Raw genomic sequence first — 21,750 nt, 5'->3', positions numbered from 1 at the left:
GCTACGTCTGAAAAATTTCTTGCTATCACACTAAAATGAGCAGGAGCTCTATCGTGCATAAACCAAGAGTGATTTCGGAGACCAATGGGAACATCCTCCATAACTTGGGGAAGCTCGTGTTCAAAAAAAAAGCATCTCCATTCAAACGTAAGGGGAGAAAATAGGGCCCAATTAAATGATCCCCAATTATGCCTACTCATACATTAAAAAAGAATCTGTCTTGCAAATGAGTTTGCGTTATCATGTGTGTTATCTTCCGCCCCGATGTGGTTGTTATGGAAGTTCATGATACCATACCTCACCTGTGAAGATGATTTTTGATAAAATTTACGGATGTTGTTCGACTTTTCTTTGAAGCCATTAAGAAAATTCGATACGTGATTGAAAATCACGTAGCGTAAATGCCTGGATACGCTGAATATGATAAGGATATAATTGCTATTCCTTTAAAATTCTGTAAACTGTCATGTGACTCACATTTGAAGTTTAACTAACTTTTCTTGTACTTGTCTCTGGATGTTCACTAATTTCTTCGAGAACCGCCTCCTCCAATTCTAGAGTTCTTGTAGTCCGTGGCCGTCCTACTGCAGAATTTGTTTCAAAGCTTCCAGATTCGGAAAGTCGCCGAAAAAAATTCGCAAACGTCGCTGCACAAGGAGTCACGCGATAGGGATACCTTTCCTGATAGATGCGTCTGGCCTCGCTTGAATTTCCGTCAGCCAAGCCGTATGCAAAAATCATATCAGCCATTTCAGCATTCGTAAAGTCGGGCATGGTACCAAAAAATCACTTTTTAAACTCCGAACTGTGTATTTGTCAATTAATAGTTGAAAATATGACAGCGAACTTCTATTTTTATAAACAAACTTTCATAGCCTACTCGATTTAATCAACTTAATTTACAAGCGGAGAGTGACAAAAATTATTGAAATTAAATTTGGCTATTAAGTAATATGCATTGATATAGAAAATTGTAAATATCTCGAAAACGATCACCTCCAGCGTTGAAGAGGTGTACCTTTTTTACTTGGAAAAGGTGTGGTTATTAGGTTTTTTCATGAAAAGTACCACAAGTTTACTGTCAAAAAAGTTAGGGCAATTTGAAATAAATAATGAAAGCGCACGCAGCGCCCTCTAGATGTAACATGAAAATTAATAAGAAATTATGATTTTCCACGTCAAAAAACCCCGGATACCGAATTTTGTACAAATAACTTATTTTTTGCAATAGTTATTTTCAAAAAGCGAACAAAAAAATTCAATTTCAACACCCCGTATCTCCGAAACGAAGCATTTTCGGACACAAGTTCAAATAGACTTTTTTTCTTAAAATTGTCTCAGGAATACGTCACTTGGATATTTTAACGTACTTATGTTACACCCTGTATCTATGCTAATTCGACAGTTTTTTGGTCAAAATTCAGCAATTTTGGAACTAACTTTGGTGCCACACGCTTCATGCCCAAAATTTCCGTCGTCATTAACATCTTCTCGACCTTCTGTGAAAGACTTATGCCACTTGTAAACATTTTTCTGATTTGGAGTACAATTACCGTATGCCATTGTCAACATTACGATTGTTTTCGAGCACTCAATTCGATGCAAATGTTTTGATCCATTTTTTTCGATAGCAGAAAATCGCCGATCACCCAAAATACTTCTAACTTTTATGCCTTTCACCAACAAACTGAACATGATAAACAGCTGAAACTGTGGACATATGTTCAACACAAGTCTATCAATATTAAAAAAAAAAACGCTTATCAAATGTATGTAGCCCACGAAATTTGGGCAGTTACCTTATATTTTGAACAGACCTAAACACTACAACTCCTTGTTTCGACGATGACCTAACTGTATTATGATGAGTATATTATCTCAAATGATGCTAATATCATGACAATGAAAATATACAAACAAACTTACAACTTTTTCAAAAAAAGTTGCGGCAAATACCACAAGAAATGTGTGTTTGATTTAAAATATATTCATCGTTAATATACTATGTATCTATTAATCATGAATAAATAAACCAATTCCTTCAATCAGTTTTTCTGCTCGTAAAAATTCTAGTTAACATATTCTTCGATCTTTTCCTCCTCAGTTTAAAAGTATAAAAATCAGTTTTATGAATATGGTGATTCAAACATTGAAATGTTTCATTATGATATTTTTAGAATAGAAATATTCATTGGTTTCACGTGAATAGTTTTGTGATATTTCCCAGTATTTATGATGTACATAAATCAGTTAATTTTTCTTAAGTTGGTGAAAAATAAAATACCGTAGAATATACAGTGTGTGTGAAATCTATCTTCCATTAGAAATTTCAGATGAAAGAGTGAAGTTGTAAGAAAATAGCTCACATAAAATTTTTTGACATCAGTGCATTCGGATTTTCTGAAGTTTTCTCCAATATACAGGTTACCCCGTAGAAGTATGTCAAAGTTAAATTTTTTTAAAAGAGTTGGCATATATTCCTTTCCATATTCGGATTCCACCAGAAAAATATAAGAGAGCATATTCCGTGCGGTTCAGAATTTATTATAATAATAACGACGAAAACGAATGCATTCATTCTTCTCTATTTACTCAACCCTGTTTCATTTGAGATTTTAGGGGTTAATTTAATTTATTTGAAATCTATCCCGCAAAATGTCTCATTAAAAATAAGTTTGACGTATTTTTGCATATTTTCAGATTTTCCTTTGGCCGAAACATAGGGAGTAATGTATTCAAATTGCCCTTCTGTAGAACTCACCTCCTCCATATCGAACGATCGCAGTTTGTTTCCTCAAAAATTTGTATTCCATCCTGTAATCAAAGTTGTAGCCATTCTCCACCTTGGATAGCCGGTAAAGATTTACAAAGATCGTGACGCTCTTGGTTTCGCTGTAATAGATTACCGGGCCCCAGGAGGTCCCGCACCATGAACCACCCACCTGCGGCCGGTTTGATTCGGAAATCTGTAAGGCACCATCAGGACAACCATCTGAAGTGAAAGACACAAAACGGCCCAGTGTGAAACTGTCGAAGGTTAGCTGAAATAAAAAAACCAGTGAGTTGAAAATTTTCAATCGTGACTGATAAGATAGATCATATACTTAATAGTATATTACTCAACGAGAAAAAAATGGCGGTTACTGGTAGCCAAGTAACCGCCATTTCTATGTCATACCAGAAATATTTGAAAGGATATTTTGTGAAGGATATTCCGAGTGATGTAAAATCAATAGTTTTTATACTTATTTATCGTTAGAAACCTAGTAATTCAATACGCCGGTTCAACGATTGACTTTGATATTTGAGAACATATTTTGAATTAAGTAAATTCCTAAGGCTTACTTGTGGTTGAAAACAATTGGAACACAACTGTAAAGTTATGAATTTGGTCATCTGTGATTGACCTCTAAGGTGGTGAGTTAAGAATATGGTCAGTTGTAATTGGGTCGAATGTGTGAGCTATGGATCATTTTGTCTACTTACGCAACAGAAAACGGTAACATAGATGACGGTTTTTTCAATGACCTATTTTTGAAGCTGAGCTTAGAAACAGTGGGACATACAAGTTGGTTATTTGACACAAATCTAGAAATAAAATGGCTATAGAAAACTAAAGACCTTCTTCTAAATTATTCGAACAAATTGTTTATACCCAACTTCATTACCATCTGTAGAAACTTATAAGACTTGAACAGCCCGGTTTCGTAGCAGATAAATCGACAAATAGTAATTTGTTCATTTTGAGTAAAAGCACCCATGATATATTAGAAAATGAAATACCATGAACTACCATGATTTACTCAATGAAGTAGACTGGACATTACCATTGGAGAAGGAAATATTAAGAGCAGATAGTTGTTGGTTCATAGATGGATCAAAAACACCTTCCGATTCTGGTGCAGGTGTTTTTAGTCGCAGACCCAGGACAGAGATATAAACCTGCCTAGGAACCTATGCGACTGTATTTCAAGCGAAAATTTACTCTTTTGAATTGTGTTCAGAGATATTGGAAGACTCCAACCGCATACACGAGTTAATAAAAATATTCTCGGACAGTCCAGCGGCGTTGAAAGCTCTTGGCTCTTACCGAGCAACGTCTAAATTGGTAGCAATTTGCCAAAAAAGACTCTCCTCGATAGGAAGACTTAACAGATTGTCTCTGGTCTGGATTACTGACCATACTGGCCTGGAAGGCATTGAGGCTGCTTACCCCTTTGCAAAGTAGGGTGCTGCAAGCAGCTTCATTGGACTAAAACCTGTCATTGGCATCGCTCTAGGCTTTGCCAAACCGACATTGAACACCTGGATGGCTAATAGATTTATGGACTTATGGCAGAATCTTCCAGGATTGGGTCACTCCAGTACAGTAGGGACGAACTACGATATCTAACAGGCCTTCTTATTGGTCACTGTCATTTGAATAATCATATGCAGAGACTCGGACTGTCGGAAGACAGTGTGTGTCGCCTCTGTTTGGAAAATGATGAAACAGCAGAGCAAATATTTTGTACCTGCCCCGTTGGGAACTGAATCAGATTTTTAGAGTTCGGCAGAGCCGTATTCTTACCAGTGTGAAAAGGTGTGAGTCACAATAAATCCACTCACTTTGGATTTTTTTTTTCAGGAGGAGGAAAATCTTCAAAAGACAGAGTGTCGGATTCAAGAGTGAAGCCCTTGCCCACCGACTAAAAACCTCCTCCATGTTTTCTTTGCCCTAAGGAGAAACCTGCATGGAATCATCCGGACGAATATACCTCATGCAAGTTCGGCAGACTGGTCCATTTTTCAGCTCTCTAAGCCTTGAAGTGTGCGCTCTTCTTATTCTTTCGGAGTCATAATAGTTTTGACATACTTGTGAATAACATTCCAGTTCTGGTGACTCTCACACATGAGTTGCGTTAGGCTGTCGACTGTCAATTATCTTCCTAATTGAGTCTCCATCGCATGCCTCTCTCGGCTCCACCTTTCACATTCCAGAGCGGTGTGTTCAGGAGTATCTCTTGCCTGACAGTATGGGCACTTATCATCTTCTCTTTTTCCTATTCTTGATGGGTAACTTCCAAACGATCCGTGCCCCGTTAGGAACTGGGTCAAGAAGTAGTCCAGCCTTCTGAAATTGCATGCCAGCATGGTTCTATTCTGGGGATTAATGTTTCAGTCCACTACGCCGTGTGTGTATGCTGTGCCCACCGAGTCTGCCATTTTGCAATAGAATCCTGTCTCATTTCAGCCTTACTCCTGCGATCCTTATCATACCCCTCGGCCTTCTCCTTGATGAGTCGCGGTGCGGTACGCACTTGCTATGCCCAGAAGCATTTGCCTCTGTACCCTCGTGACCATCTTATGATATCTTTCGAAACGCAGGGCGCTGTGCCAGATTGGCGCACTGTATGTTACTATGAACTGGACTACACCGTTCAGGATCAGCCTCCGCATGCTTCCCATGCCCCTTATATTTGGCATTATCCTTGTGAGCGCAGCAGTAAGTGTCAACGCTTTCTGTACCGTTTCTCTTATATGCTGTCTGAAATAGAATTTATCGTCCAGCCAAATTCCAAGGTACTTCAGTTTCCTGACTGGTGTCATAGTCTTTCCGCCCACTACGAAAGTGATGCCCACACGTTTTCTGGGACCCTTTACAATGACGGCTTCTGTCTTCTCGGGTGCAAGCTGAAGATGTCTTCGGGAAATCCATCTGGCGATACTCTTTATGGCATGATTTGCTCTCTCCATTAGGCCATTTCCATCTTGCGCTCTCACGATGAGGACCAGTTCGTCTGCGTACGCGGCAGTGTAGCACTCCTCAGGTAGTTCCACCCTCAGAACCCCATCATACAAGATATTCCACAGGCACGTCCCGAGCACCGATCCCTGTGGGACACCCTGGGTCTGGTACATTTTTCTACGGCCCATAAATACCTCTCTATCAGTAAAATAGCTATCGACGATATTCACCAGATATTGGCTTATGCCTATGTCTCTAAGTCTCTAACTCTCGTCAGGATTAAACTCCATACTGCAGTATTGAACGCATTTTTGATATCGAAGGCAATGACTGCTGCCCAGTTTCCATGTCTCTCAGTGGCCGTGTCTACCACCCATCTGGCGGCATCAATTGTAGACCTCGCCTTTCGAAAATCAAACTGGTTCGGTGACAGTCCTTCCATCTCCTCTAACTCCTCTTCTAGACGACTTCCAATCAGATGCTCGTAGAGTTCACCCAAAGTATCCAGCAGGCCTATCGAATTTGTGCAGGCTAAGGGATTCCTCCTCTAAGACCCTTCATCCTGTGACCTTTGGTGCAGTTCTCTCCGATGGAATAGTTAGGTCAATATGAGATGCACTTGCTCCTCTAACAAATGTGGAAGCACTACCTTCATTATGCACTGATAAGTTCAAAGAGTGAATCCATTTCTCCACATATTCCCCTCTCTGGTCGGCAACCGATGAACCCCATGAAGGGGACTTGGCATTAAGGTCGGCGGCAATCACCACTTCTCTACTATCCATCCTCACCTCTCGCATCAGTTCATCGATGTACCGCTCGTAGGACCGCATAGGTAGGTTCGGTGATACGTAACAGTTATACAAAACCCAGTGTGTAAAAATGAGTTTCACATACCCATTTCCCTTCAGGTGGCTTACTATACCGGCGTCCTTTACCCTGCAATACACAGCGACATCAACCCTGTTGTCTGTTACAAGGCCCTGCCGCCCAGTTATCACCTTATTTGGTTCCTGAAGGAGAATGATGTCCGCATCAAGTCTACCAGCTGCCGCAATGGCCGATGGGCAGCTCTCGCTCTATCGACGTTTATATGAAGGATCCGCGTCATTAGGCAAGTGGAGCACCCTGCCGCCTCGCCTTCATGCCCTTTTCTTTCACCGCAATAATTTGCCTATATGCTGGACATCTCATCTGGTCCGCCCTGTGTCCGTCTTTCCCGCAGTTCGAGCACTTCCTTTCATTGGGGCATTCCTTGGCTGTACAATTGAGGCAGCATTTTGACTTGTCCTGCCCTTTGCATTCACTTCTCCTGTGACCAAAACTCAGGCAACGGTAGCATCTCAACACTTGTATTTTCTCCCTTATGCGGCATGGAGTCCAACCCACTTTTATAGTCCCTATCCTTACCAACTCCATGGCAATTCGTCTGTCTACTGAGACCACTGTGTTTTGATTTCCATACTGGTTGAATTTCATTGACAGGACCTTTGTTTGCTCTTCATCTATGCCACCCAGAGCATTGCTTATTGCAAGTTTCACGTCTCTGTCCTCCATGTCTGCCTTAATACCTGTTATGTAAATAATCCTTTCCCTGTTGGTAATTTCTACCTTACTTGTGGGGTTTCCCTTCAATATGGCCTCTTTCAGAACCTCAGCCTCTCCTGTTCCTCCCTTGAATTCGAGAAGAATATCTCCCTTTGTAGTTCTTATGATACTGCGTATTTCTACTCCCGTTCTGGCCACGTCAGTCGTACTCATCTCCTTCAGTGCATCTACATAGCTCCTTCCCTCCATTTTAATCACTACTTTCTCTGTAGTGCGGTTGAGTTTGGGCCACCTCCTCTTCACTCTTACATCGTCTACTTCCTCTTTTTTCTTACAGAGAACTGTAATCGTCGTCTCAGTACTATGGAAGATACTCTCAACACATTTCCTAAGATACTCGTCCACTATGTGCTCCGTCATGACGACGTGAAAAGCCTTGTTTTTTTCCATGAGGTATAGTGTTTCCTCTTTGAGTAGTTTCAAACTGTTGTAAATGTTTACTACCTCTTCAGATGCACTTGTTTCCCCGGTCCTTAGTGGCACAACGTATAAAATGCTTGTTGCACTCTCTCTCAACCCTTTACTGGTGACAGTTATTCTATCTTGTGTGATGTATTCCACCTTTTCCAAATCGTCCATAAGCTCTCTCAGGTCGTGACTCAGTTTTTATAAGTGTTCCGGCCAGTGTTGGTCAATCACTTCCTTCAAACCAGCCCAACCCTGATGGCCTTGGACCTCATCCAGATGAAGTTTGGTCATTTCACACCTGTCTGTTGCTATACGTGCGTACTCATTGTCTATCATGGACCCGTCGACTTGTGTGGCGATGGTCCCTCTTGTAAATGTGTCGGAATCTTGGCCACCTTCGGTTTGGGATTCAGCGTTATTGACCTGCTTACATTTGTTCCCAGTCAATCCTGCCCCTGTAGGCTCAGTCTTCCTTCTTTTATTTGCATCCGCAACTCACTTTGGACCTAACCAAACCTAACCTCATCTAACCACAAAGCACCTTTCGGCGTGTCATTCTGAATCATCTACTGAATATGTCACTGTAGAAACCATATCATTCAATCACTAGAATTGAAAATATTCAAAATTGAGAAACCCGGTATATATATTTCTTCTTATTTTTTTTGTTTGATCCCCTACAATAATGTATACAGTGTGTCAATTTCAAAACTTACAATGGGCTATATCTCACGAACGAAAGCTGAGATCGAAAAATGCTTGAAAACGTTTCTAGGATAGTAAGCGGGAACTAAAGTGACATCAACCCCCTTGGCCCCACCCACCAAAACTCAAAAACTCCTCGAAAACTAATGACGATACAACAAAGATCTCATGATATTAGAATGTTGTAATAATGATTGTTTAATCTGATGTTGATATCAAACTGAAAAAAACTAGTGGAACCCCTAATTATCAACCAGGTAACCCTCTGCGAACCCTCACTGAAATAACTATTTCAAATTATTTTCAAAGAAACCATTTATCACTGAGTACCAAGTTCAATCATAATTTGTTATTTATAAAACGATGTATCAGGACATATATGTTTACCTATACAGTGCTAGTCAAAAGTCCACTCCCCCCCTCGTATCTTTGGAACGGGTATACTTATAATAATGAAATTTGGAGGGTGGAAATAAACGGATGTAGGCTTCTTAACTGGTCATAACAGGTGACGCAATAGTCATAAATGACGTCACAAGGCCACTGTGACCAAAAATTTTAAATGGGACCCTATGGCAAGTGACAGCTCGTTTGAAAGGTATTGAAAATACCTATTTAGTCATACCAATTTTGTTTGGGTTTCGGCTGATTTTGATTGATAAATTGAAGAAATACGAAAATTATTGTTTGGCATTTAATTAATAAAGATTTTAAAGTACGCCTGTGGTTCATTGTCAAAAAGGTTGTTGAATTATCTACTTGTCAAAAGTGTTTATACCTTGAAAATTTACCTAAGCTATTGTTTAACGAGACGTTTAAGTGTTTACATAGGCAAAATGGTACGTACTGTAGCCGACAAAGTAGCAGCTATCTTAATAATTGGTGAATGTAGAAACAATTTCCATGCAGCGGAACGACTGTTTAATGAGAGGTATCCCGATCGCCCTATATCGAGGGTTTATTTGAGGGAGCTTCTTCGGAAGTTTGAAGCATCAGGTAGTGTTCAAGATGCCAAACGATCTGGTCGACCAACAATTAGTGATGACAAAAAAATTGACATACTTGGAGAAATGGTAGTGAACCCTACTTCTTCCACAGCCCAAGTTGCGTCTATGTGTGAAGTCAGTCAAAGGACAGTACATAGAGTGTTGGCTAAAAACAAATTTCATCCATACAAATTAAAAATGGTGCACCAACTTTCAGATGATGACCCCGACCGAAGACTAGAATTCTGTGAAACTATGTCCGATAAAATGAACCAACAACCAGGCTACATACAGACAATTTGTTTTAGTGACGAAAGTACTTTCTTTCTCAATGGAAATGTTAACACTCAAAATGTGAGGTATTGGAGTGACACAAATCCTCACATCTTTCGTGAAAAACATACTCAATTTCCAGAAAAAGTAAATGTTTGGGCAGGTATTTTGGGAAACCACATAGTTGGGCCTCTTTTTCTCAATGCTAACTTAACCGGTGAATTGTATCTGGAGATGTTACAAACTGATATTGGGGCGTTAATTCTTGAAATTCTAGAAGATAATCCAGATGAATTCGACAACTTGGAAATAACGTTTCAACAAGATGGTGCTCCTGCACACTATTACGGTGCAGTAAGACGTTACCTAGATGAAGAATATCGTGGTAGATGGATTGGACGACGAGGTTCGATCGAATGGCCAGCTCGGTCACCGGACCTTACACCATTAGATTTTTTTCTATGGGGGTACTTGAAATCTAAGGTTTACGCTACAGCACCTGACAGTATTGCCATTCTGAAACAACGAATTGTTGAAGAATGTAGGGCAATTTCCGCTGACACACTGGGACGAGTACGACAAGAGTTTAGCAATAGGATGCATTACTGCCAGGAAGTAGATGGAGCACATTTTGAACACTTATTATACGAACTGGTTCTTAAATCTTTATTAATTAAATGCGAAACTATAATTTTCGTATTTCTTCAATTTATCAATCAAAATCAGCCGAAACCCAAACAAAATTGGTATGACTGAATAGGTATTTTCAATACCTTTCAAACGAGCTGTCACTTGCCATAGGGTCCCATTTAAAATTTTTGGTCACAGTGGCCTTGTGACGTCATTTATGACTATTGCGTCACCTGTTATGACCAGTTAATTAGCTTACATCCGTTTATTTCCACCCTCCAAATTTCATTATTAGAAGTATACCCGTTCAAAAGATACGAGGGGGGGAGGGGACTTTTGACTAGCACTGTATAACTTCGCCTGGGAATTATTTTCGGAATTAAATAAAACAAAATTACAAGTTGCAAAATATTCTTTCTGGAATAAAAAAATACATCTCAATTCAGTAACTCGCATACATATTTTTGATCAAGTGAACTGTACAATTACTACTGTACGATTATATTATTTTCTGGTCTCGTGTAATGCTTTTTTGTAACGTACCGACTATTTGGCGAAGGTGTCAGTTTATGGCATCATACAGTGCATTTCCTTAATGTCCCCCCCTTTCATTTTTTGAACGGGTTAACTCAAAAAATTGAAAATTGGGATGATGAAATTATTGCATAAATACTTTATTTTGAAAAGAAATTGACAGATGAAACTTTCAAGATGGCGACTGAGCGCCATCTGAGAAAAAAAAATAAATGGAAAGGGAGGGGTCTTGTGACAAATCTTTCTGAAGCTCCTGAAAAATGCTTCATAACCCTGAGATATGATGCCAATATCTTCAACAACTACAAAATGTCGGAACTTTTAATAATTGCCTGAATACATTGACATTTAACTACATAATATGAGGTTGCTTTGAACTTTTTGACATATGAACAGCCCATCCGATATTTCACGCCGAACAATCTCAACGCAGTAACGTAGTAATTTTCTGCCCTATATCCATTATTGAAGCAGTTTCAGTTTCGTACACCATTTGCTCCAAATAGCCCCATAAAAAAGTTCAAAGGTGTCAAATCTGGCAAGCGGGCTGGCTATTCTGTAGGTCCTCGATGGCCATTCCAACAAACGGGAAAAGTATTATCCGAATGGTTTTTCATTTGTCTGAAGTGATGTAGTGGTGCTTCATCTTGTTGGGATACAATATCCATATCGAATTCATAAGGATTCGCTTTGACGATTTCAGTGATGAGAGGATCAACAGTAGTTTCCAGCATATTCAAATACAGTTTCCCTGTTAAATTTTGATCAATAAATAGAGGTTCTACAATATGGTTTTCCAATATTCCTGTCCACACATTAATTTTTTCTGGATATTGGGTATGTGTTTCCCGGAAAACGTGAGGGTTGCAGTCACTCCAATAACGGCAATTTTGTCTGTGAACAATGCCGTTTAAAAAAATGTACATAAGTCACTAAAACAAATATTTTGGAGATAGGTAGGATGCATTGCAATGGTTTCTGTCATGATTTCGCAGAATTATGTTCTTCGATCAGGGTCATCTTCAGTTAATTGGTGAACCATTTTAATTTTGTATGGATGATACATGTGAGGTGCCTCTTTCTACACACAGTAGAAAGAGGCACCTCACAAACATTCACGACAGAATAGGTAGATTGTTCAGGATTCACTACCATCTCACCAATTATTTGCACTTGCTGTTCTTCCGGAATGAACGGATGAATTGGGGGCTTTTTGTAATGTACACTACCGGTAGTTGTGAATTTGGAAAACGTTCATTGAAAATTCTTTTGATCTCGTGAAAGTTACGCGTCGCACTGTAAATAAAAATCGCTTCAATTTTTTCTTCCAATGGACGAGAGTTGACCAATCAAGAGATTATTGACGTGGTACCTTTCTACTAGTAAAACCGAAAATTAAATGAGAATATCATATCTCAACAATGATGTTCATTGTCCTACTGACATTTTTTGTCGCTTTTATGAACAAAAAATAACTTAACAACCTTACCGGGTTGTTGGAATTGCCATATGGCAGATAAAAAAGAATATTTCAAGAAATATCGATATTAATGTGTTTGTCTTCAGGAAATTATTAAATGTTCCGCCATTTTGTAGTAGGTGAAAATATTGACTTCATATTCTAGGGTTGTGAACTATCCGTCAGTATGTTCAAAATGATGTGTCACAAGACCACCATTTCTATTTAATTTTTTTCCCAGATGGCGCCCAGTCGCCATTGAAAGTTTCATCTGTCAGTTTCCCTTCAAAATAAAGTATTCATGCATTAATTTCGTTATCTCGAATTTCAATTTTTCGAATTGACCCTTTCAAAAAATAAAAGGGAGGGACATTAAAGAAATGTACTGCATATTCTGTATAATGGAGCATCGATATTTTTATTACAAACATGATATTGCCTTTTCAAATACTCGAAGTCACTCAATTTGTTGCTGAAATTCAAGAAAACAATTCTTAACTCATTTTCGTGGACCTAATGTTCTTTCAAGGTTTTTACCATTCCACAATCTGAAAATCAAATGTATACAGATCGATAGAGAATCTGCTGAGTTGTAATAAAGGGCAGATTGAAGAGTTCATCCGTTTATTACATATTCTCTATTGAGTTAAACTGTAATGGGATATGTAATGTCATATGTAATGTATACACTATTTTTCTTAGTGTATACATCTCTCCGGTACATTTGCCTGAAATGTTTTTTATAAAAAAGTTATCTGCTACGTCCTTGGATAGGGCTCTGTGATTTGGAATTTTATTTCAGTAATAGTTTTTCAATGAACCTCGAATGTGTTTAATAGAGCATTATCAGATCAGAGACAAGAAAATGGCGACGAGGATGAGCGTATAAATTAAAAATTGAGTATAAAACCGGACTGGGATAATTGTAGATAAATAACATGGCGATGTAACAATTTTGGTTACAGGAGTTTAATCTAAACATTCACGACTTTGGCATCCATGTCGGGAGAGTGCAATAATTTTTTACTGCTAATGAGGTGGCAGAAGAAAGTAAACAGCGAGCAATGTTGCTGAATAGCCTCAATCAGAGAGCATTTGCCTTACTCGTGGACTTATGTGTACGCGATAAATCAGAAAAAAAGTTTTTAATGTGTTGGTTGAGTTATTGGAGGAATATTATCAAACGCACAAGATAGTTTATGCAGAAAGGTATGTTTTTTATTCTGCGAAAAAGCTCAAAACGAAACAATTCAAGAATATGCAGTACGCCTTACGCTAGTTACACACACACCGATTTTGGACGGCCAGTATAAAATCGGCCGATATTTTATTGGTAGCGGGTGCTTGCACACTCACCGGATTCTTATCAGTCAAACAATCAGTTGCTTTGTTGTCGTAATTAGCACGCACTACCAGAACGAAGTTAATGCGTAGTAACTACAATTTCACCAAGCATTTGAGACTGTAATGGTCGGTAAAAAACCGGTGAGTATGCAAGAGTGTATTTAGTCATGTACGCCACTACTTCCCGGTACTGCCGGCGATACAGTGGCAGTGGACGGCTGCTCACCGGTATTTTACCGGCGACGATCATCGGTAGGCAGGTGTGCAAGGTCCCGTTCCCACATGTGGTTCACTATTGGAATTTGGACGACCGGTACAAAGTCGGCCGTCCAAAATCGGTGTGTGTGCAACTAGCGTTAGGCTGCACCTATATTGAATCCGAATTTCCACCGACCCGATGTAGTCCGACCATCGGACGACATCGGAAGAAAAACAAACACTTAAGTTTTAAAGGCTGCACCTATATTGAATCCGTATTCCTCCCGACCCGATGTGGGACGATCATCGGACGCCACGCGATCCGATGTAGTCCGTTGTAACTGCCTACACTGGACTCAGTTCGACCCGATAGGTTAAAGTTGAAGATGTATTTTGGGGTTAATCATGAGTAACTCTGAAGATGATTTTTTGGGATGGCTTATACAAGACAAGAATCTTCTCCTTAATAGGAGACGTAGGAAAAAGGTATGGGTGCATCAGTTTAATAAAGATAAATCTGAAGGGGAATTTTCTAAAACTTCCCTACTTACAAGAAACTACCCGGATAAATTTAAGGACTACCATTGTATGACTATGGAAACGTCTTCTTGAAGGCATAATATACGACATAACTGGCCAGTCTAACTTCAGAGCATGCATCAGCTCTTTTATCAGTAATTGGTCCCCAATAACCTTCCATAGTTTAGACTTAATATCACTATTATGGTAATCCTTGTTTCGCTGGTACCACAAGCGAGGCTCATCTCTCACAAAAATTATCAAAAACTCTTTATCAATTTTATTATTCATTATTATCAGTCCGTCGGAATGAAAGATCGGAATGAAAACAAACACTTTTGTCGCTCAGTAATCGGTAGTGATCTTTTATTGTCGTATCGGACTACCCTTTCCAATGAAGGCACCTACTTTGAAACCTAAGTGTTTGTTTTTCTTCCGATGTCGTCCGATGGTCATCCCACATCGGGTCGGGAGAAATACGGATTCAATATAGGTGCAGTCTTTAAAACTGAAGTATTTGTTTTTCTTCCGATGTCGTCCGACGGTCGGACTACATCGAGTCGGGAGAAATACGTATTCAATATAGGTGCAGCCTTAGAAGGCTTGCTACATATTGTAAATTTGGTAATTATTCAGACAATGCACTTCGGGATAAATTTATATGTGGTTTTGAACCTGTAAAAATTATGGATAACTTGTTTACCAAAACCAAAATGTTAACATTGGAAGAAGCCATCAGCAGCACATTGACGACAGTCCGCTCAACAGTACTTCGCCTCAGGAAAGTATTCCTCTCAAAAAGGTATGTTTTTCATTCGGTATGCGGGGGCCAAAATCACGAATTCTCTAGATGTTTTTACTAAGAATATATTTGTGAGAAATGTCGGGTAAGGGGTCATTAAAAGAGAGTATGCAATGTGGGCTGAAAACAAAAAACAATTAGAGTCGAGCGTTGATGATAAGATGATGATTGCGGAACAATCGGAGATGAACCTTTATTTTATTTAAAATCCTCAAGTGAAAATCTAATATTAGTAGATGTCGAGTTGAATAAAATGGGTTTCAAAGTAGAATTAGATTCAGGAGCTTCAAAATCAGTAATTTTAGAAAATTTATTGAGAACACATTTCTAAAAATTACCTCCAAAAGAGACCAATCTGAGTTTTGTAACATATGTCGGGGACAAAATCTGTGCTTCAGGGAAAATTGAACTGGAAGTCATTTCAAATAATCATTCTCATATTTTGGATTTTTTTGTTATCAAACTAAGCGACAACTTGTTACTGTGGCGTGATTTCATCTACAAATTCAATTCAGGATTCAGACAGTTGAATTACATAGATGATAATTCGGATAAAAAAATGTTGGAAATCTGGCAAACAAAATATGCAGATTTTTTCAAGGACGAATTGTGAACATTCTATGAAGGAAAACTATCCATTGAATTGAAAGAAGGTATTAAACCTACTTTTTTGAATCTAGACCAATAGCTCATGCTCTTAGGAAAAAAGTAGAGATAGATTGGATGGGACACGTATGTGCCTGGAATGTTTTTTGTTAAAAGTTATCTGCTACGTCCTTGAACGGGGCTCTGTGATTTGAAATTTCATTTTGGTAATTCAGTTTCTCAATAAACCTCTAATGTGTTTAATTGAGCCTTATCAGATTGAAGTCATGATAGGGTGAAATAATGAGTTTAGAGGTGTGGGTTCCTAACTGAGAAAAAGTTATATAATCTCTTGCTTCCACTCAAAAGTGAATCCCTTCACATAAACCATTTACATGGTCATTTACTTGGATCGCTAGGCCATAAATATTTTTTATTGCTTATTTGATGCCATGAAGGGGTTATTTTGTCTGTTCGGTCGGGGTGACACAATGAAGGTGTTTTGAAATAGAATAGAGGGTTGTAACAATATTGCATCGTTTCATTTGATGAACTTGTCAAATTTACGACTGTTTGAGAGAAATATGGAATTAGGGTGACCATATGAGCTGAATGATATAATGAAGATAAGAGCTATGTTTTCATGAGTTCAATTTTTGGAAAAGATTTTGACTTTCTACTTCCCAAAAATTGAACACTCCTAAAAATATACCTCTATCAATGTAAACAAGATTCCGAATGATTCAATCAAATGAGCGAATGAATGTTATTACGTACTGTCATCGTGCATGAGTAGATTTAACTCATTCGTGACATACCGTGTTAGGAATCACACGTTAAAAGGTAAGACCTCGTTAGTCCTCAGCTCGCACAAGTTTCTCAACTTCTGAGAGTTGTCGTTCGTATGGGGGCGGCAGCTGATTAACGGAAAAACAGATTTTAAACAGATAAAGTAGTAATGTTATAAATGAATTACGGGCTTCATCTTATAATGTTATCCAGATTGGTGCAGAAGAGGCAATAAGATAAGTGTTTCATTACGAAACATCGATGTTTGAGGACTACAATGTTCCATGTAAGTAAAATATTACTTCTTTCATATACTATATTGTGTAGCAATCCTGTGAATGATATCTGATTCATTTCTATAACGAATGCTTTGGAGTTCAAACTGTAGCAAATAAAAGAACATAATAATTCAATATTCATATGGAAGTAGTTGTTTCAAGAGGACTTTTTCTTCCAGTATCTGCCTGAAAGTAACTTCTATTATTTACATATCTTTGTGAAGAATTCATTTTGAAATTATTACTTATAGATGTTTCGTGATAACTTGAGGTGATTGAAAATTGATTGTGAATTTATAAAAATTAACAATGTGCGAGAATCAAAATGTAGTAATGGTAAATTCTCTATACTTTAAAAATGTATATACTGAAAGTTTGATGCGCAAATTGCAAAAAACCTATTCACCTAACCGTGTTAGGAATCACACGTTGAAAGCTAAGACCTCGTTAGTCCTTAGCTCGCACAAGTTTCTCAACTTCTGAGAGTTGTCGTTCATATGGGGGCGACAGCTGATTAACGAAAAGACATATTACAGATTTCAAACAGATCTGATATCCATAGTAAATATATATCACATTTATTAGGCTTAGGCCGCACTACGGCTATACCGCCGCAAATTTTAACCGCCTGATTTTGTGTGTAAAGGAAAATAATGGTCGCAGTTACGGTCGCAGTAACGGTCTTTCCCGCGACTTGTTAAGAGGCGTCCACACTACGCCGATCGACAAGGTCGATCGACCATGTCGAACGACATAGGCGACAGTTGCCTCGTCCACACATAATACTGCAGTGTGGACGTATTTCATCAGTCTCAGTCGACTGTGAGTAGTTGAGTGAGAAGAGAGTGAGTGAGAAATATTCTAAATGAATTATATTTAGTGAAACAAGCAAAACAAAAATCCATTTCATTCGGGTTGCATACGACTCGACATTTATCGATCGACTTAGTCGATCGACACGTCCACACTATGTCGAATGCGCCGATCGACAGCGCCTTTACAGAATGGCTAGAGAGAAAAAACCGGCACACCATCATGAAGAGTCATCGCTCTTCTAGTGAAATGCATAAGCGAAATGTTGTATTCATGTAGGTAATGTGTGAACGTACAATATGCAAAATCTTATCAAAATTGGCTACTGACATCTGATAATGATTGAAAAATTTCTAAGATTTTTTCTCAAATCTTGATACTTTTTATGAAAGAAACCTTTATTAAATCGTCGGCTAGTCAGTGGATGGACCAAATATTTGCGAAATTTTTGTTAACGATTGCTTTTTCTGATTCTTAGTATTAGAGCAACAACACATACAGCCAGGTTCACGGTTTTTAACCGTTATGTGTGCGTTTTAGGCGATTTTGCGGTTTGCCGGTTTACCGCTTGCGGGAAAAAACTGTATTGCGGCCTCAGCCTATACGCTAGTTGCACACACACCGATTTCGGACGGCCGACTTTGTACCGGTCGTCCAAATTCCAATAGTGAACCACAAGTGAGAACGGGACCTGGCACACACGCCGACCGGTGATCGTCGCCGGTAAAATACCGGTGAGCAGCCGTCCACTGCCACTGTATCGCCGGCAGTACCGGGAAGCAGTGGCGTACATGACTAAATACACTCTTGCATACTCACCGGTTTTTAACCGACCATTCCAGTCTCGAATGCTTGGTGAAATTGTAGTTACCACGCATTAACTTCGATTTAATAGTGCGTGCTAATTACGACAACAAAGCAACTGATTGTTTGACCGATAAAAATCCGGTGAGTGTGCAAGCACCCGCTACCAATAAAAAATCGGTGTGTGTGCAACTAGCGTTACATATTGAGAGCTGGCTCTTAAATTTGTCGATGTTTTTTGCAGAATTCAAGGTTATTACGATACATATTTCCGAGCAAATTTATTCGGTAGAATTTTCCTTTGTTTCTCGGTTCATGAACTATTTTCGGATATATGCATAATTTTGTTTTTTATGGAGACGTTTCGGAAGCGGTTCCTGTGTGAACCGACGATTTTCGTTGGATTAAAATAGCTGTATACAGGCCGTTTCTTTTATCATGTTGTAACATTGCTATATTCTAATCTGAACCGTAACAGATACGAAGGCGATTAAATAGGAAAAAAGGTAACTGTCATCGGGAACAATAAAATGGTCGAACAAAATTTACGGGGACTCTCTTCTTTCTCGAGTTATACGGGCAAAACAAAAAATGATGTTTTAACGTTTTCTTCGAATGGAATTGTTATTTTGCAGAATATCATAAAATGGAAAAGAAAAATGTATTCGAAGTGTAGTATGACGATGTAATAATAAATATTCGATAAAACGTTTTGTGTCAACATGGCCACCTCCAACTTTCTTTTTTCAAATACGGACCTGTTTTTTTATTACAGATATTGAAAAAGCGATAAATTTTCAATCCAACGGGTACACCACACTTGATATTTTTCAATCATTTCAAATAACTACCGTCATCAGTGACACCAACCAAATAGAAAAACAATTCATTTTATCATGAACCTTTGGGGAAAATGAGAACAAAAATCCTCTTTGTTGAATGTACATCAGTTGTTGGTCCAGATAATTTCTGTGGCAATTTTGTAGCATAATAAGTGTAATACTAATACATGCATCTCTTATTTTTTGTTTGGGATGGTCGATATCTGTACCTGGTGTTGAAAAAATTCTATCCTTTATGTACCCCCAGACAGAAAAACCTAAAGGAGTAAGATCTGGGGATTGAGCTGGTCAGTTGATTGGTCCATTTTTTCCAATCTATTTTCTTAGGAATATTGCATCTAAATGTTCCCTTACTATTGCTGCATTATAGGGAGGAGAGCCGTTCTGTTGAAAATATTGTATTTCATGGCAGATATTCAGTGGCAATTCATCTAAGTAGCCATCAAATTCATCGAATAGAAAATGAAAACACATTTTACTATTCAAATGAACATCGTGAAAGAGAGGCCCAAGAATGTTCGTTCCCACAATTCCCAATCAAAAATTTATTCCGAACCTCTCTTGAAAATTGGTTTACCTATGTAAATGTTCATTTGTAGTATTCCACTTATAATGAATATTTCTGTTAAACCAATCATTGTTGGTGAATTTTCATTCGTCCGTCCATATATTTTTTCACAAATATTTCCAACTTCCCTATTTTCACGTCTTAACTACTTCGCAAATCGTACTCTCCTTTCGTAATCCTTTTCATTGAGGTGATGAACTTTGCGTATCTCGTAGCATTTATATTTGTTTTTTTTTCAAAATAGTTCTGGTGGATTTTACAGAAATCCCCATTTCGTGGGCAATTTCTCGTAAAGAACAATCTTGATTAGCATAATTTTTGTAACTGGCCAATCCTAAATTGAAAAAAAGTTGTTTTCACTGTGTGAATTTTTATTTGGTAATATTTGCTTAGCCATAACATTTATTTGATTCCTCACACTTCCAGTAACCATACCTTTTCTTGTTTTTTTTTTGTCATATACACCATTGTTCCTCAAATTTCTCTCTTATTGTCTAATCGCGTTTAAGATGGTAAATTGATTGGAATGCTATTTGATCATACCAAATTATACAACATATGAATTTTGACTAAAAATTGATATTTTCGTTACTTCCAGGATTGAGAATTTTAAAAATATTACGAAGTATAATTGATCAGGGAGAAAAAAGCTTTGAAAGAAGGATTACTTACGGCAGTACAAACATTTATAAAACGAAACATTGTGTTAGGGTACCTACCTGTCGAATTTATTGGGTTGCCTGAATTATATTTTGAAGAAATCGAAACAACTTACAAAAGAAGTAACGACAGGACCGTAATTTAAAATTGTTGTTACTGATGATGGTAGTTATTTCAAACGAGACGCCATAAAAATATCAAATGAGATGAACTTTCAGATTGTGAATTTATCGCCTAATCAATATCTGTAATAAAAAAGACAGGTCCGTGTTAAAAAAAAGTTGAAGGTGACCATGATGACACGAAACGTTTTATCGAATATTTGTTATTACATCGTTATAGTACACTTCGAATACATGTTTTGTCCAGTTTTCGATATTCTGCAAAATAACAATTTCATTCGAAAAAAACGAAAAACAACATTTTTTGTTTTCCCCGTATAACTCAAGAAGGGCGAGAGTCCCCGTCAATTTTGTTTGACCATTGTATTGTTCCCGATGACAGTTACCTTTTTCCCCATTCAATCGTCTTTGAATCTGTTACGCTTTAGAATATAGCAATGTTACCATATGGTAACAGAAACGACCTCTATACTAAAATTCTATAATGGTAGGCACTAAATTCTCAGAAATATCATTACATTGGAACAAAAACATTGGTATTAGGTTGTGATTCTATATATTTTATCATCTATTGGATCTATTGAAAAATAATTTTATCATCTGATGAAATATATAGAATCACAACCTGAAAACAATGTTTTCGTTTCAATATTTCTGAGAATTTAGTGCCTACTATTATGGAATTTTAGTATATCATATATTATTTTATATTCACTCCAAAAAAATAGTATGAAACTTATACACTTATACACTTTTTCAAATTGAAGTGTTTTGAAAAAGACAGTTCGAGGTGTAGTATTATAGTCCACAAACCAGTGACATACCGCTCTCAGAGATCATTTGGATAAGTCAAACACTGTCAGTGAAAGTTTATATAGAATAAAGCTTTTTTGTTTTTTACTTCTCTATTTTTGAACAAACAATATGAAAAACTTCCGAAGGAAGAACGGAAGCAATCATGTCCAAAATGAATTCTTAGAAAATATATAAATTTTGTGCTTAAAAGGAGTGTATTTTTTTCTACAAAAATTCAAAAAGGTGCTGACGAGACATTGTAGTTGCTTTGAAAGGACCTTTTATTTCATGAAATGGATA

The 21,750-nt window shown here is 37.9% G+C and overlaps 1 protein-coding gene across 1 annotated transcript in view; it reads right to left on the bottom strand.

Annotated features, from left to right (window-relative positions):
* The window catches only part of LOC111513363 (uncharacterized), a 203,706-nt gene that overhangs the window by 121,483 nt on the left and 60,473 nt on the right, over positions 1 to 21,750 (bottom strand). The window contains exon 4 of the mRNA XM_074175350.1: positions 2,762 to 3,041. Coding sequence (XP_074031451.1) covers positions 2,762 to 3,041 — 280 coding nt within the window. The remainder of the gene's footprint in view (positions 1 to 2,761; positions 3,042 to 21,750) is intronic.

This window comes from Leptinotarsa decemlineata, unplaced genomic scaffold (assembly GCF_025532065.1).
Source record: "Leptinotarsa decemlineata unplaced genomic scaffold, Ldec_3_MD MMD2_tig00001019_RagTag_RagTag, whole genome shotgun sequence".
Taxonomy (NCBI): domain Eukaryota; kingdom Metazoa; phylum Arthropoda; class Insecta; order Coleoptera; family Chrysomelidae; genus Leptinotarsa; species Leptinotarsa decemlineata.
The sequence above is the reverse complement of the archived record's forward strand: the minus strand, read 5'-3'. Positions and strand labels throughout refer to the sequence as shown.